The sequence below is a fragment of the Amblyomma maculatum genome, chromosome 1, assembly GCF_055883805.1.
Source record: "Amblyomma maculatum isolate TAMU_Amacu chromosome 1, ASM5588380v1, whole genome shotgun sequence".
Taxonomy (NCBI): domain Eukaryota; kingdom Metazoa; phylum Arthropoda; class Arachnida; order Ixodida; family Ixodidae; genus Amblyomma; species Amblyomma maculatum.
In genome coordinates this window covers 226,197,074-226,214,588 of record NC_139344.1, presented here as the reverse complement: position 1 = coordinate 226,214,588, position 17,515 = coordinate 226,197,074, and the positions used below count along the sequence as shown (strand labels likewise).

At 44.1% G+C, this 17,515-nt stretch overlaps 1 protein-coding gene across 1 annotated transcript in view; it reads left to right on the top strand.

The window, feature by feature from the left end:
* Ahcy (adenosylhomocysteinase) overlaps positions 1 to 17,515 on the top strand; it is a 36,905-nt gene that overhangs the window by 13,081 nt on the left and 6,309 nt on the right. Inside the window, exons 4-5 of the mRNA XM_084590440.1 lie at positions 154 to 253; positions 10,775 to 10,887. Coding sequence (XP_084446566.1) covers positions 154 to 253; positions 10,775 to 10,887 — 213 coding nt within the window. The remainder of the gene's footprint in view (positions 1 to 153; positions 254 to 10,774; positions 10,888 to 17,515) is intronic.

Here is a 17,515-nt window from a genome sequence, read left to right as displayed (position 1 = left end):
ATTTTGAATGTTTCATAACAAACTGACAAATTTTGGCGTATTGCCTTCCCCAATGATAGATGTTTCTAGAAAGCATCCACCCCTCCTAGAAATGTAACTATGCCAAAAAATGAAGAGCTTTTACTCCTTTTATTTATTTATTTTCTTTTTCAGACTCTTGTCTTCCCAGATGGCCAGCCTCTCAATATGATTTTGGATGATGGAGGAGATCTAACAGCTCTTGTGCACAATAAGTATCCACAGTACCTTCCCGGTAGGTGCTCTAGTTACATTCTTCACTGCTCTAATTTCATAGTTGCAATAACAAATTCTCCGGCAATGAAATTTTCCGTTCTCACAAACATTTCATTATCGCAAAAACGGTACTGTACGAATGAATTGTAGTACAAACCTGAACCTGCAGAAATTAAACTTTATTTTAAGAAGGCAATCATTGGCACCTGCCTTTACTGTTTGCCAGGAAACACCCGCCAAAAGTACAGTGTTTACTCATGTATTGAACCCACTCGCATAATGAACCAGCCTCCATCTTCTGACATTGAAAATTTGCCTTTTCTTTAATGGCGCGTCGCTCAGTTTTGTACCGTCACTGTAGCTGTCCGCAGTGCAGCACTTGGCAGCGCGACTGTATTGCATACTGATAAAATCATGGTGTGTATATTTTTTGAGAAAGGCTCCTGGTGGGGCGAGGAGATGACGTGCTTGGTCATTTGGCGAATTTGGCACAGCGCCAAAACATTGAGCTCTTGATAAAAGTGCAGGCGGCAACGATTTGCTCGGTGCCTCGCCACAATTGGCTAGCGCTGTCCGCTGCCACAAAATCTTAAGATTGTGGGATGTTCACAGCAAATGCTTTTTGAGTTAATAAATTCTAGAAACCAGCTACATGATAGCAGCTGACGGCATGCTTTTGTTGATGATGATCTTTAAAAAAAATGTCAAAATCATTGAAGCCGGTGTTATGAACTCTCCCCCTGAACTGATACAAGCTTTTCTTTAATAACAATAAAAAGTGGTTAATATGCGAGTAAATGCGTTTTTTTTTTTTCAAACATGCTGTGCACAGTCATAACCATCAGCAACATGGAAACGAAGGTGGCTGGCCTATAAATACGTTTGTTGGTAGCATGGAAGCATCTGAAATGTTGAAGGTGTGAAATTAGTGGTAGTGCTTTTTATTTTACTGTTTTGACTTATACATAAAGACAACTTGTAAAATGTTACCTCAGAAACCTTTGTTGTTGCAAGACTGAAGTATTGCAGCATTTCATTGTTGAGAGAAATTAAATGCATTGAACCTTATGAACATAGGCCTATGCCTCCATAATATTTTGTTGTGTCGTGAAATTCAGAGTAACTGTAGTAAACTCTTGTGACATTCTTGTATGCCTTTTGCTTCTTGTGCCTTGTTTATTGCACTCTACATTTTAAAAAGGCTGATTTGCCAACTTCTCCAACTGGTCACTTTGCTGTAGTGCTTCTGTTCGCTCCATTTTTGTCATAGTTAAGCTGTTTGAGCAGATGTTCTGCTTTGATTTACTTTAATGCTTTTTGATTTACTTCAATGCTATGTGCCGGAGCATTTAAGCGACAAAAGAAAGTTCTGCCTATTATACTGCTTTGCTCGGTACATAGTAAGCAACTGCTTTGAATGTGTGTGCGTGCACCAATGGCTTCCTTAACCCATTCGCTGCCGCGTGAAGCGCGCGCGGCCCGTCCTCCCGTACCGCCCATTTTCGGCGCTCCGTGCTGAGGAGCTCTTCTCTCGCATTCCTGCTTCGGTTGCAAGCCGTTAGAGTAAAAACGAAAACTGAGATCATGAAAAAGAAAAGAACTTTATTCGACCTAGAATCCCAAGCTCCGTCTGCATTAGCGTCGAGTTTTACAGGTTTTTCTTTGTGTGAAAAAGCTTGAAGCATTCGGGCATGTGTAGCGCGACTCCACACTTTTCGCACTCCCACCGGCTCTCACTTTTCTTCTTTTTTACTTTGCACACTTGGCATTGCCTTGAGGGGTTTTGTTTCACTGGATTCGGCGGGATCTGTCTTGGAAAATGAGCCCACTCGGCTGCTTCCAGACGCATGGGAGATGGGCCGGCTGTCTGGACCCCTCGTCTGCAGTAGCCGAGAGCTGCGGTTTCCTCAATGATTTCCTCGGCAAGGCGGATTTTCCAGTCAGTGTAGCTTCCTTTTTTCCCGCATTTCTTGGCTTGCAGAACGTAGGCGTTGTAGACAGCTATGTCAAGAATATAAAAAAATATCTTCTTATATCCTTTGGCATACCGCCGCATAATGGGAAATGATGCCAGCTGCTGGTCTTGACGGTCCACGCCTCCTATTCCCTTGTTATATTCCACTATAACTTTAGGTTTTAGCACAGGCTCGTTACCTTTGTGCTGTCTCTTTCCAGTTTCAATGATTTCTGCCGCACTGTGGCAAGTTGAAATCACTGTGACAGGTTTTCGGTCCTGCCACTGAAGCGCCATGATTCCATGAGAAAACATGGTCTCACACTGACCTTCTTCAGACGCAATCCTTTGAACTGTTTGGGCATGTTTTTTCGGTTCAGTCGCACCGTTCCCACAGCATTGGAGCCACCATTTTTGATCGCCAAGGAAAGTTTGGGTGACGAATACCAGTTGTCCAAGTAAATGGTGTGGCCGTCAGCGAGCCTATCCCCAACGAGGTCAATGACGACAGCTTCACTGCACAACATTGAAGAAGTCGCATCTGACTTCGTGTTTTGCCCGGTGTATATAGAAAAATTCAGGCAATAACCACTGGATGACTCGCACAGCTTATAAAACTTGATCCCAAAACGCGCACGCTTGGATGGATTGAATTGCACGTATTGCAGGCATCCGCGGAATTTCATGAGACTTTCATCAACAGCAAGGCCTTCTTCAGCAGAGTACGCGCTTTCGAAAGCTTTCAGCAGATACTCAATAACTGGACGAAGCTTACGGAGCCTATCATCAGAGCTTGTGGCTGCCGCACTACAAAAATGAAGATATTTTGACAGCTGCCAAAACCGCTTCCGTGGCATTACTTGTCCAAAAATTGGGGTACTGATCACACTCCTTTCTGACCAGTACGCGTGTATCGAGCTTTTTTTTTACTTGACTCATCAAGATACATAGCGCAATGTAGAGCTTCACCTCTGCTGTTGTTGTCGGGAACCACGCAGGGTCTGGCTTTGAAAGCTGGGTCTCTCTTGCAAAATCGTTTGTGTACGCGCAAACCGATTCTCAGATCTCATTATTTAGTAGAGCATTTAAGGATTCTAGAGGAGAACTCGCGCTTGTCAGGGCCCCATTCATGCGCCTTTTCAGCCCAGGTGATCCCGTAAATGGAGCTCTTCTTACTTTTTCGGCACTGTCGTTGTCTTTCCAAATCCATTCAACCATTTTTGGACGCTTAGCCGTCGATGCGCGCGGGCTGTCTTCATGGGATTCTGGCTCAGAACCACTGTCCGGGTCGCTGTCATCCTCGGACATGTCCTCGGATGACGGTTCAGACGAGTCATAATCATCGTTAGACATGTCGTCGCCATCACTATCGAAGAGAACGTCCAGAGTTTCCGCGTCAGAAAGGCCGCGTCGAGCTCTGCGGTGCGCCATTTTTTGGAGGGGTCAGCGGTGAACAAAACACAAAAAAACTTGAAAAAAAAAAACAATTTCTAGCACTGGGACGTGCTGCCACCTGTTGCACAAACAAACAAGTATTTTTCTTGCAAAATTACAAGCAGCGCCATCTACTAACAACTTTACAAAACACAAAATAAAAAGCGACCGTCGTTTCGCCGGCTTTGGTCATACCGCCACCGCGCGCAGCCCCGGCGATTCGCCGGCTTTGGCAGCGAATGGGTTAAAAACTATGTGGGTGGTTTTTGTGGATGGTATATAAGGAAATGTGTTATAGTGCGTGTTTATTTGCAAGTATTTCACCATTTCCCAAAGCATATATATGAGCTTTACTGTAGTGCCACATTCACTGAACACTTGCTTATTTTTTAAATTTTATTCCTTGCCAAAAATGCATGGTTCAGTGTTTTGTTTACTGTGGAATCTGTATGCTGCTTGTGCCGCGTAAGGCCCAGCAGAGTGTGAAGACGAGAGCCTTACAAGAGCTGGGGACCCCATTATTTATACTGGGTGTGAATACTGCCACCTGCTTGCTTAGCGCAAATCTTCAACAGCATGGTGTGGTGGTCAGCACTGCGAAGCATTGGCTGCTGGAGTTAGAGGGTGCTCTCTGTATGTTTATGGTGGTGGCAGTAGGCACCCTGCGCACATCGGGTGCCACTACCATCGGCTGTCGTTAAGTGCCACCCTGTTTTGTATTTACATGCGGATAGCTTAGCAGATGACACCTTGCATGTAAGACAGCGGAATGGAAAATCTGCAGGCCCACTGCAGTTTTGGAGGGCTCCCTGGAGCTCTAAACTGCCAATGTGTTTCTCTTATCATGCTCCAAACTTGAGGCGAAAGCTGCTACTTGAAGTGGGCCATCAGCGAAAAATGTACTCTGCAGTAGTACACAAAAAAATCTGCACACTCCACTAATGTGGGCCAAACTTTAAAGTTGTGTTTATGAGACTATACTGCTTAAACCTTTTTTTTTATGTGGGATCGTGGAGATGGCAATGATATAAAGTCCACTCTGACTCTGACTAGCCCCATCCATTAAGTCTGAGAGTCCAATCAAATCTCAACTCTTGAAAACATCACAAACAAGAACAAACAGCACCCTAACGGTGCTGACTTGGCTGGATGCGCAGATGCTTAAAGCCTAAGGCTGATGGAGCGTGTTGGTTGACCACTGCAAACGAGACATCCGATGTGTGTGCCATTGAGCAGATGGCAGCTGGCTGTACGGAAGCTAGTGCCAAAATAAAATTGCTAACATTAATTACATGGCGCACTAATCAGTTGGTGACAGCAGCGTAGTAACACTTGGCGGAGGTCACCAAGCCAGATCAGCCCGATCAGAGATAGATAAAATTTTATATTTATGTGTATTGCATTCATTTTCTTTTTTTCTGGCGGGAAAATTTTGTCGTTGGTGTTCTGAATTTCATCGCTATATTAAGTGCTCGTGTGGAAGCAGTCTTTGCCAAAACGAACTTGCCCTTTGTACTCTCGATTATTGTCAAGAGGCCCTAGCAGTTCATGAATGGCAAAGAAAAGGCGAACGTGTTCAGTCATGCTGTCTAGGAATAATAATGATAATAATAATAAGTGGTTCACAGGAAGGGAAAGGCGCAGTGCCTGTCACACTTGTTTCTGTGGACACCTGAACTGTGCCGTAAGGGAAGAGAGGAAGGTGGAAGTGAAAGTGGGTAGAAAAAAAGAGAAGCCGTAGTGGAGGGCTACTGAGTAATTTCGACCACCTAGGGATCTTGTGGTGCAGTGGCAAGATGCCCGACTACTGTCCGGAGCTCCCGGGCTCGAACCCGACCACGGCGGCTGCGTTTCGCCTCCATCGAAACTCAGCCGCCGTGGTCTGGATCGGACCCGGGTACTCCGGCACAGTAGTTGGACATCTTACCACTGCACCACCGCGGCGGGGCTCTAGGAACCTGGCAGCAAATTGCTTTTCAATTGATGCAACTTTCCTGTGAGGTTTCTGTAATTTATAATAAGCTCAAATGTGAATGAGAGCCCCTTTCCATGTTGCTTAAACATTTCTAATATTCTCATGGCAGTCTCCTCATAGCGGCCTGTGTCATGTCTGTTTAAAATCGCTAAAAAATCGTCTACATATCTAAAAATCTTTAGGACTGTTCCGTCGTCAGTTAGTGATGCCAAAATGTCAATAGATGCGAGAAAGATGTTGCATAAGACTGGCGCTACACATGAACCGATGCAACATTTGAGCTTCCCGAACAGGACTGCCTCCAGTTTTTAGACCTGAACATTAAGCTGGGGGACAGAAGTGTGTGCTGGCGCTACCTTCCTAGGGCTAAGAAAGATTTCTTGCCATTCGATTCGGCCCAGTCAAAAACTGTAGAGAGGGCTATTGCCGCCCTCTCTATGGAATCTGCACTCCTCAAGTCATGCTCTCACATGATGAAAGCGAGCTTCCAGGGTGAGGTGAGCAGACTGCGCAAAGCAGGGTTTCCAGACCATGTTTTGGCTAGCGTGACCGAGGCATTGCTACAAAACCTCAAGGGCAAGCCAAAGGGGCAACGTCGAAAACAATCCTTTCGTGGAGCCAAGCCAGTGGTGATACCGTACATACACAAAGTATCCCACAATTTAAAACGAGTTGGCAACAAGTACGGAGTCGCCATGGTCTTCTCCGCCCCCTGCAAATTGGCCAAGATGTGCCCCAAGGTTACCAGTAGGACTCAAACAACATCTGGGTGTGGAAAGAAACACTCGAAGTCCTACGTAAAGTGTGCCACGGGAGTGGTCTACGAGATCCCCCTTACGTGTGGCAAGGTGTACGTCGGTCAGACCGGACGCTGCGTTAACGAGCGGGCCGGCGAGCATAACAGGTCTTTAGGGAACGCATCAGACTCGTTCCAAAACCTACCCGCCCATTGCCGCTCTTGCCTTGATGAAAATAAAAAAATCTGCGAACCACGATTTGGAGAGATTAAAATTTTAACCAGAAGTAAAGACAGATTAGCTCGCGAGCTCGCAGAAGCCTTTTTTATCAAAGAGAGGGGGGGGTAAGTGTGTCAGCACGACTTCTGTATCTTTACGCGAAAGTGAACACAGATTGTTAAAAAAATACGAGATTATGAGAAGGTTTTTACCTTAGGGTTTTTTCTGAATGGTTTTTTTCCTTCTTACTTTAGGGACATGCGCAAGCGTTCACTGTCTTCGGGTTATATTTGTGCACATGAATCTTTCAATAAACTTAGTTGGAGTAGCGCCTGTCCCGTCCGTCTTCCTGTGTGGTTCATCTAAAACTTAGCGCTGTATTTCCTTTGGTTTAACGCAATGTCACACCAACTAGCCCAGCAAGAGATACTGTTGACTGAAGAGCGAGCGACGTGGTGTTGGGAGCAGTAGACTCCCTTCTAGTGGCCTGCATATCGGCGCAGACGTGTCGCCTGTTCCCTAAGGCCCCTACAGGTCGGGGCACGCTGGCTTATCAAGTGTGCATTTTTTTAGGTGCCAGTTCTGCCTTGTCTCAATCGTAATTCTCCGACCTGCTCCCGCCACCCTCCCACCAAGGGGTCTCCCATCACATCCACTAGTCCACAAAGGGTCCCAGACACGTCCGTGGCTGGGAACCACTGATTTGTAATATCCCTTCCAGTTGTTTGAGGTATCATAATGCAGTCAGGAAGGTGGCATTTTGTCAGTGCCAAAAAAGAAAACTACATTTGGTGATTTTGCACTACAATTTAGTTTGTTTATATTACATACTTGGAAAAGTATTCCAACAGTGTGTGCTGGTGTAAGGATATCGCTGCTTATTGGTCATCATCATCAGCCAGGCTACACCCACTGCAGGGCAAAGTCTTCTCCCATATTCTCCAATAAACCCGGTCCTGTGCTAGCTGCATCTACTTGACTCCTGCGAACTTCTTAATCTCATCCGCCCACCTAACTTTCTGCCGCCCCCTGCTACGCTTTCCTTTCCTTGGAATTCAGTTGGTTGCCTTTAGCAGCATCGGTTTTCCTCTCTTTGCACTACTTGTCCTACCAATGCCCATTTCTTCTTCTCGATTTCGACTAGAATGTCATACTCTAGTTGTTTCTCTGACCCACTCTGCATGCTTCCTATCTCTTAACGTTACACCTGCCATTTTTCGTTCCATAGCTGTCTGTTGCCCAACTTAAATAGAACCCTTGTCGTTAGCCTTCTTGTTTCAGCCTCATAGCTGAGTACTGGTAGGATGCAATTGTTATATACTTTTTTCTTGAGTGATGCCGTTAAGCTGCTAGAGTACTTGCCAAATGCACTCCATCCCAATCTTATTCTCCTAATTATTTCCCTTTCATGATCCGGATCTGTGGTCCTAAGTAGACATATTCGCCTATTACCTTCAGTGCTTCGCTACCTAATGTATACTGTTGTTCCTTCCTGAGGCTGTTGAACATTACCTTAGTATTCTGCATATTGATTTTCAAGCCTACCTTTCTACTTTTCCTGTCTAGGTCATCAATCATTCTTTGCAGTTGATCCCCTGAGTTACTTAGCAAAGCAATATCATCAGCAAATCGCAGATTACTGATGTATTCTCCATCTACCCTCATCCCTAACTGCTCCCATTTCAAGTCTGAATAGTTTTTCTAAGCAAGCTGTGAATAGTACTGGGGAGATCGTGTCTCCTTTCCTAACGCCTTTCTTTATAGGAATTTTGTTACTTTCTTTATGCAGAACTATGGTTGCTGTGCAGCCACTATAGATGTATTCCAGTGCTTTCACATGCGGCTCATCTACACCCTCATTTCGCAATGCCTGCCTGACTGCTCGGATTTCGACCGAGTCATGCTTTCTCGTAATCTATGTGTAGGGGCTGGTTATATTTCCAGCACTTTTCTATCACCTGGTTGATAGTATGGATGTGATTGATGGTGGAGTACCCTCTCCGAAAACCTGCTTCATCCTTTCATTGATTGAAGTCCCATAGTTCCCCTGATTCTACTAGAGATTATCTTGATAAATATATCTTGTAAGTAACTGATAGTAAACTGATTGGTCTAATTTTTCAAGTCCTTACTGTCCTCTTTCTTATCGATTAAGATCATATTGGTGTTCTTCCAAGCTTTCGGCACCTTTGGTGCCATGATGCATTGCGTATATAGGTTGGCCAGCTTTTCTAACACAATATCCCCCCACCCATCCTTTAACAAATCTGTTGTTACCTGATCCTCTCCAGCTGCTTTCCCCCTTTTCATAGCTTTTAAAGCTTTCTTAACCTTGTCCTGTGTTACTGGCGGAACATCTGATTCCTCTTCACTACTACAAATCTTAAATTTCTCTAAGCTATTTCGGCTACTACTTCATAGGTCTGTGTAAAACTTCTCAGCTACTTAATCATTTCCATATTATTAATGACATTGCCCGCCTTGTCCCTAGCGCATACATCTGATTTTTGCCGATGCTTGACTTCCACTTCACCGCTTTAAGGCTGCTATCGTTCTTGAGAGCATGCTCAATTTCCCTCATGTTATACTTCCTTATGTTGATCACTTTACGCAAATTGATTAGCTTTGATATCTCTGCCAGTTATATCCCGTCTGTAGGGTTTGGCATTCTTTAATCAAATCTTTAGTCTCCTCAGACAGTTTACTGGTATCCTCTGTAACTCTCCTACCGCCTACTTCTACCATGCACTCAGTGATGATGTCTTGGAAATCATTGTTCATTGCTTCTACACTAATGTTCTATTCCTAGGTTAGAGCTGAATATCAATTCTGCTGCGAGGTCTGAATTCCTCTATTTGCTCCCTTATCGCTAATTCTCTTCCTCACTGGTCTGTTCTGTTCCCTCTTTAAATCGAGGCTAATGCGAGACCTTATCATCCTGTGGTCACTGCATCGAACCTTTCCAATAACCTCTACATCCTGCACATTGCCAGGGCTAGAACACATGAAATCAATTTCATTTTTAGTCTCCCCATTAGGGCTTTTGCATGTTCACTTCCGGTTCTTCTGTTTGCTGAAGGTGTTCATGACTCACAAGTTATTGTGTTCTGCGAATTCAGCTAACAGCTTCCCCCAGAGCCAATGCCATAGTCACCCACTGCCTCGCCTTCAGTCTGCTTTTTCTCTACCTTGGCATTGAAGTTGCCCATCAGTACATTATACTGTATTTTTACTTTCCCCATTGCATATCCTAGATTTTTGTAGAGGCTTTCGACTGCCTAGTCATGATGACTACATATAGGCGCGTATGCCTCTACAATCTTCAGTTTATACCACTTATCAAGCTTAATTACGATGCCTGCCACCCTCTCGTTAATGCTATAGAATTCCTCTGTTACCAGGGGTATTCTCATTGACAAGGAACCCTACTCCTAGTTCACGTCTCTCCAGCAAACCTCGATAACGCAGCACATGCCCGCCCTTCAGTATGCTAGATGCCTCATTTGGCCTCCTAATCTCATTAAGCCCTATGACATTCCATTTCATACCCGCTAGTTTCTCGAACAGCACTGCTAAACTAGCCTCACTAGCCAGGGTTCTAGCGTGCACTATCCGTGCGCTATATTTGTCTGGCAACAAATGACTAAATAGAAAAGAATGAAAAAAAAGCTTCTGAACAATTCTTGTACTGAATGTTTTGCACCAGAACACACCAGTTTTCATTGTTTGCAGTTTTCATTGTTTGAATAACAACCGAAGCACGCATGAAAACTACAGCTACACTGAAAACCGTGGTAGAGTTGCCTGCGGGTGGGCCCCACAGGATTTTCGCACCACCGCAAGAGACACTCTCGGCTCCAGAGTTACATCTGCAGGGCGCCTATCGCCGGAGCATAGTTTGGTAGAGGCGTACGCCATGTCGATTTGCCTAGGTAAGCAAACACTGTTTCTGTTCATGCATGAGACTGCAGCCATGACCGAAATGCAACAAAACGGCTCCATCAGATCAGGAGCTTGCACTCTTTCTGTAGGTTGGGCACCATTGAAAGACAAGTTGAATTGAAGTGCTCAGCTGTAGCAATTTTCTCAGCATTGTGTCTGCTCCAGCGGCCAACACTTTGCAGTGCTGGTGTCAGTCCAGGTCATGTTGTTGGTGTTAAGCATGCTGACTGTGCTGCATCTGAAGACGTTTTCACTTGCAATTGTCCTCCCATCTACCAGGGATACGGGGCTTGTCTGAGGAAACTACGACTGGTGTACATCAACTCTACAAGATGAAGAATGAAGGGAAGCTCAAGATTCCTTGCATCAATGTTAACGACTCTGTTACTAAGGTAAGTAGATATAGAGCTGGTAATATAGGCATTAATTGTAATACATTAATACTTTTAAGGGGGGAACTTTTGAACTGTTGCACCAATTTCGATAATATTTTCAGGAGTGGCTTATGCCAAGTTTTGTCACCTTAACGCAAATAGAAAAAAGTTGTAGCTCTCATAATGAGTAAATGTGTCAGCTTAGCAAAACTTATTTCAAACATCATGAAGATTACTAACAATTTGTGCTTAGATAACTTCTAGGTAGTTTATTGTGCAGGATAAGGGAAATAGCATGTTTATGACATTTTTGTAAGTATCTAAGCACATTAAAAACAAACTTTATTTATTCTGTTCTCATTAGATGCTACATATTTTTTCTTAGAGAATAATTAGGTGTCTAAAAAGTACCTTATCTTGTTCCCAACAAAATAGTAGTCCAGAAACCATCTTGAAAGCAGCCTTTGACGGAGGAGTTTGAAAATGGTAGTTTTCCTAGGGGCTGTGCCCTTGCAAAAATTGTAAACTGAGAAAAATGAGTTCAAGGATATCAGAACATGCTATTCAAATTTAGTTCCTAAATGAATAAATCAAAGTGGCTTGGTGCATACCTTGAGCCGTTAACACGACACTGCTGTATGGCAATTGCTTCCTTTTTTTTTTTTTTTTTTTTCTGCTTTACTGCAGTGAACTTGTTTGCTCTCGTGAAATGCTTTCCTTCGTTGCTTGCAGAGTCAGCCTCTTCGTCTAGGCTCCACATTCTATCTCCAGTTTGTCGAGCACTTTGGTTAGCCAGGTTCCCAGCAGTGCCAAAACAGCATTTGAATGTTACGTGCTGCACTTTAGTCAATCTGCCCCGCCGGGGTGGCGCAGTGGTTACGGCGCTCGACTGCTGTTCCCAAAGATGCGGTATCGAATCCCGGCCTCAGCGGCCGCTTTTCGATGGAGGCGAAAAGCAAGGCGGTTGTGTGCTGTGCAATGTTAGTGCACGTTAAAGAACCCCAGATGGTCGAAATTTCTGGAGTCCTCCACTACGGTGTCTGTCATAGCCTGAGTCGCTTTGGGACGTTAAACCCCACAAGCCAACCAACCATTTTAGTCAATCCATGTTTCTATTTCGATTTACCAGCCAATCTGTTGTTGCCAGAGCCCAAAATTTGTCTTTTATTTTACTGTATTCTCAATAGCACATCCTTTTTGGCTAGAGAGCGCGAAAAACAAGCATTCTAACTTGGGGATACACTTCATGTTCAGTTTCTTGCCGGCTATGCGGCTGCGTCTTGAAATCTGTGTTCATAGGAGCTTTCGGTGGTGAGTGCACTCAATCTCACAAAAAAATTCATTTCAATTTCGCTACCAGGCAGATGACGACCAAACTTGGTGAGAAGTTTCTTTCATAAATTCCCTATTCTAAACAAAACAAAAATTTAAAAACACTTCTTTTTTGGTGAAAATTGGGATTTTAGCCCTGCATCTGCTCTTAAGTAGAGAAATGGGAGGCACTATTTTATAGGTCCTGCATAGAAACTTAGTTATCACAATTAAAAAGCTTGCTATAGCTGACACACTTTGAACATGCATACCTGGGGTGCAGAATGATTTTCATTGAAATAAATCTCTGTGAACCTGAATTGAGTGCTGAATTGCTCGCGCACCTCAGGTGTGTGCGCTGTGGCAGGTGTGACGACAATTTGAAGTCCTTTATTAGCAAAATAAAGCCACAGTTTGTTTTATTTTTCTGAATTTCATGCCATTTTATTGCTGCCACTGGGCATGCGCATTAGTTAGTTGTGTCATTTCTGACCTCTCTTTTTATGTCACTGGCCTTTTAGTTTCTTTCATTTTGCGATGGCGTCACGCCGTTCTACTGCATACACATATTACTTTCTCTGGTATCCACGTGCTTCCTCCGCTCTTAGGGTACATTAAACTGCTGAGCTTTGAGGATGCCTCACCACACATGTGGTTCAAGCAGTGCAGCACCACTGCTACTGTGTTGCATTGTGAAAAGGGCCGTGGAGGCACTTACGGTTTTGGAGCAGCCTTTCGACATTCCCAGCAGTGTGTAATGATGTATTCCGGGGTTGATACAGATTCTTAGAGATTTGACAGACCTTTGTGCTACTTAACCTGTGCCTTTAAGGGGGGACATGGGTCTTAAAATTGGTTTTTTATTTACCCAAATTTTGTGAAACCTCACGGAATTGTTCAGCTTTTTCTACTGATTTCAAATATGCAAAAATTTCTCTCTAGGGCAATTAGTTCTAACGGTATCAGAGAATTATTGCTACTGTTTGCTGAAACAATAGAGAAAAAAATGCTCATCAGAAATTAATTTTTAATATAGAAATAGATACTATAAAGTGTAAGGAATGCAATGTTAGCAGCAGTTTTAAAATTGAGCTAATAATAGAGATTTAGTAGCCGACAGAACTTCACACTCACAGGCATGGCAACTGTGTAAGGATTTCAAGATAACATATAAAAGTTTTACAAGTGAAAATAAAAAATGTGCTTCCAGCACTGCATTCCTTATACTTTATAGTACAGTTGAATCCCGCCACAACAAATACCGCCACAACGAAATTTCCGCGACAACGAATAATTTTTTATTCCCCGCGAGTATCCTATAAGAATTAATGGCCTAAATTTCTCTGCACAACGAACCATTTTTGCAGAGCGTTTCCGCTTCAACGAAATTTTCGCGTTCAAAATCGAAACCGAAACTAGTTTTATTGGCGAGAAGTCCAAGTCAAATCCAAAGCCACATTAAGCATGAAATCACGTGATTGCAGTTCCGCCATTTTGGCTTTGTGTCGTGGTCGCGTTGTTCACTCGCTGCCTTTCTCTTCGACAACGACGAGTTTTCATCCGCAGGACACGATGGCAACGCAAGTGAAAAAACGCAAAACTCTTTCCCTTGAGCAAAAAGCTCAAATAATCGCCCAAGCAGAAAGCGGAAGGAAGAAAGCGGCAATTGCTGAAGACTTCGGAATTCCTGCAAGTTCGCTGTCAACGATTCTAGGCAATAAGGACAGCGTGAGAATGGCACTTGCTTCAGGCACATCCTCGAAGCACAAAAAGGTGACGCGGCCCCTCCATGAAGAGTTGGACAAAGCAATGCATGCGTGGTTTGTGGAAGCACGAGCCAGCAACGTCCCCCTGTCCGGAAGCATCGTCCAGCAGAAAGCCTTGAACTATGCATGCCTACTTGGCATTGATGATTTTAAAGCCAGCATTGGCTGGCTAAACCGTTTCAAGGCCCGCCATAACATCGTTGGAAAAGTGTTGTGCGGCGAGTCAATGTCAGCAGACGTGGACGGAGCAGCTGCTTGGAAGGCGAGTAACATGGCCGGAATTTTAAGCAACTTCGCGCCTGCAGACATTTACAACGCCGACGAGACCGGGCTATTCTACGAGATGTTGCCGGCTAGGACGCTCGACTTCAAGGGGCAGCGCTGTCACGGCGGCAAACACAGCAAAAAACGCATCACAGTGCTGCTTTGCACAAACATGGATGGCTCGGACAAGCGTCCGCCGTTAGTCATAGGCAAAAGTGCCAAGCCGCGCTGTTTTAAGGGAACTCGTAGCCTACCTGTGCAGTACAAGGCGAACAACAAGTCATGGATGACCCGCGCTATTTTCACCGAGTGGATGATGGCATTCGACCGCGACATGAAGCGGCAGGGCCGTAAAGTTTGCTTGCTTTTGGACAATTGTTCAGCGCATCACTCCGACGAAGTCAAGTCAACACGGAGCTGAGGTTTTTCCCTCCCAATTGCACGTCTGTCTTACAGCCTCTCGATCAGGGCGTGATTCTTAGCCTGAAGCGCGCTTACCGCGGGAGGTTAATTCAGCGGCTGCTTTTTAACACTGAAACCGGCCGAGACACGAAGGTGGACTTGTACGTGGCACTGCAGATTATGTCTGCTGCCTGGAGCACACTGGGGCGCTCAGTAATTGTGAACTGTTTCAGGCACGCCGGATTTGCCGAAGGTCGACCCGTACACTCTGCTGGCCTAACACCAGGCGTTACAGACGACGACGAAGAGGCGTCACCGGCTCCGGGGATCGCGGCCGCCTGGAAAACGCTGGGAGAAATAGGAACCGTGCCGCCTAATCTCGAGCTCGACGAATACATCGGCGCTGACGCTTGTGTTGTTGTTCACGAAGATGTGAGTGATGAGCAGATCATAAAAGCTGCCCGGAATGATAAGGACTCTTCCGATGAAGAAGACGACGACGTACAGGAAGCGCCGGCTGCGGCAACCGCCGTACAGGTGATGGACGCTTTTGATGTCATCAGGAATTTCGTTGCTGTCCGAGACGACGATGTTGCAATGGGTTTGCTGACCGAGTGCGAAAATCGCGTGACGGCGTTGCTCGCCGTGAAGCGTAAGCAAACCAAGCTTACAGATTTTTGGCATTAAACGCCTTTGCTGCTGCTTGGGCAATTCTTTCTGCGTTTCACGTCAAATTTTTGCGATAACGAAGTTCCGCGAGAACGAATTTTTTTTCGTGCACCGTGAATTTCGTTATAGCGGGATTCAACTGTATCTATCTCTATTTTTTCCCTATTGTTTTCGAAAAGAAAAGTTGCACAACCTTCTGTGTAGTTTTTTTTTTTTTTTTTTTTTTTTTTTTTTTTTTTTTTTTTTTTTTTTTTTTACGACGCCTGCTGTGTTGTTATTGTCTATTTTATACCGCAGCTTTCCGTCCCCTCAGTTCTCGAATGTCCACCTCTTAAGACTTTCTGAGGAGAACCCTGTCAGGGCTACACTGAGGCTGTGCGGCTATTTTCGCTTGCGATGCAATTGCTGGAATAGTAAGTTAATAAAATGGCTGCTTACTCTAGGTGCTTGAATAGATTACTGTAACTTCTATGCCAATCTGCAGATGCTGTGCATGCTCTAAAGCAGTGAGTGGCATTTGTATTACTATTCATTACTGGTAAAAATTTCTGCTGCCTAGTGCAGCGAGAATGTGCCCACTTCAGATGTCACCAGGCATCGCATTCAACAAAACTTGGTATTCTGTAGTTCCTTCCTATGCAGAAATAAAGGTTGGGGCCGAGAAGTGCAATTTAATTGTGCTAAAAGGTGGCAAAACAATAATACATGTGAACCGCAGCTCATGCTTTCAATTAACGGCTCACTGCAAGCACCTTCTACAGCTTGTACTTATCAATGCATGATTGAAATTTTGTCTCATTAATGCCCTTGTGACCTTTATTACATCTCTCTTATCAGTCTTTCTTATTGTACCTTGGTGTGAACAGTGCCACTGACAATCTCGGATAAAATAACATGGACCATGCTCCGCTTTCACTCTTCTCCAGCATTCTGTAAGGGAAATAGGAGTGCTTGCTGGCTTTATGTACCAGGGCAAAAGTACTGTTACTCACACGTATGCATCAAACATCAAATTACTTTTACTAATAATGCGTCGGAAGTTTTAGGGCCTCCCAAGCGTGGTACATTTTTCTACCCATAGCTCTATGCGTTGAGCGAGTTATACATATATTCATGAACGCAGTCATTTAAATCACTGCAGTGAATACCAGCAAGAAGTAGTGAATGTACAGCCATGAAGCAAAGTTTGTGGGGTGTGGACACCTGGAAAATTTTAATAAGGTTCACTTCTATAACTCCCATTTCATACCAATTGATTCCCAGTTGACTCACAATTGATTCCAACTGGAACTCAGCTGGGAATTTTTTCCTTAAACTGGTTAGACATGCATGAAGACACATAATTGCGTGTTACATCCTCTAGAATAAATGCTGGCTGCTTGCGACGCAGCACAAGTATTACATTTCCCATGAGTCCTCATTCTGCGGTCTTTTGCCTGTGGCTGTACATGCACAAGGCCCAGAAATTTATACCTGGTTAATTAGTGAAATAACATAGAAGTCATCATGACATATGCCTGCTTTCCGATTGGTATATGGTCCAGCTATACAAGTGAAAGAAGAAAAAGAACAGCACAGGAAAACAATCTGAAGAATGAAACATCACATTGATTTAAAGGACATATGCTTCAAAGTGCGCACTCAGTAGAGTATACTAGTTTTCTGTTGTCTTGATCCCCTCAATTACTGTATATCCTTGTGTGTTAAATGAATTTTAGTGCGGTGGCAAATTTATTCCGGGGATATTCTCATTTTTAGCTCTTTTTTTTTTTTAAATATGAATGCTCAAGAAGGTGCGTGTAATTCGCACAGTTTTCAAATCAACCGGGCAGTTAAGGTATTTTGTAACTAACTAACACAGAGCTCTAATTTGGTGAAGGGTATGAACGGCAAAACTGTTGTGGCGGCTCATTCCCTACTTTTCTTAACCCCTTAAGACATTTTCTGTTACAACTGCTTTTTCCATCCAGTTCACTGATTCGAAGTCCATTCTTCTGTGTGTTCAAGACAGGACTTATAGTGAGCAAGTTTCTGAGTGCAATGATGAAGTGCGAATGGCCACTAGAAGCAAAACAAGATAAGATTTAAATCATTCCCAGAAAGAATACATCCCAATTGGTGTTAGTCAGTGCAGGTGAATTGCTCAGTTCATGTATACCATCAGTAATTGCTGTCCAGGTTTTCTTAGAGTATCATTTGGCTGCGTGAAAAAAAAAAGTCAGCTGTTGACACCG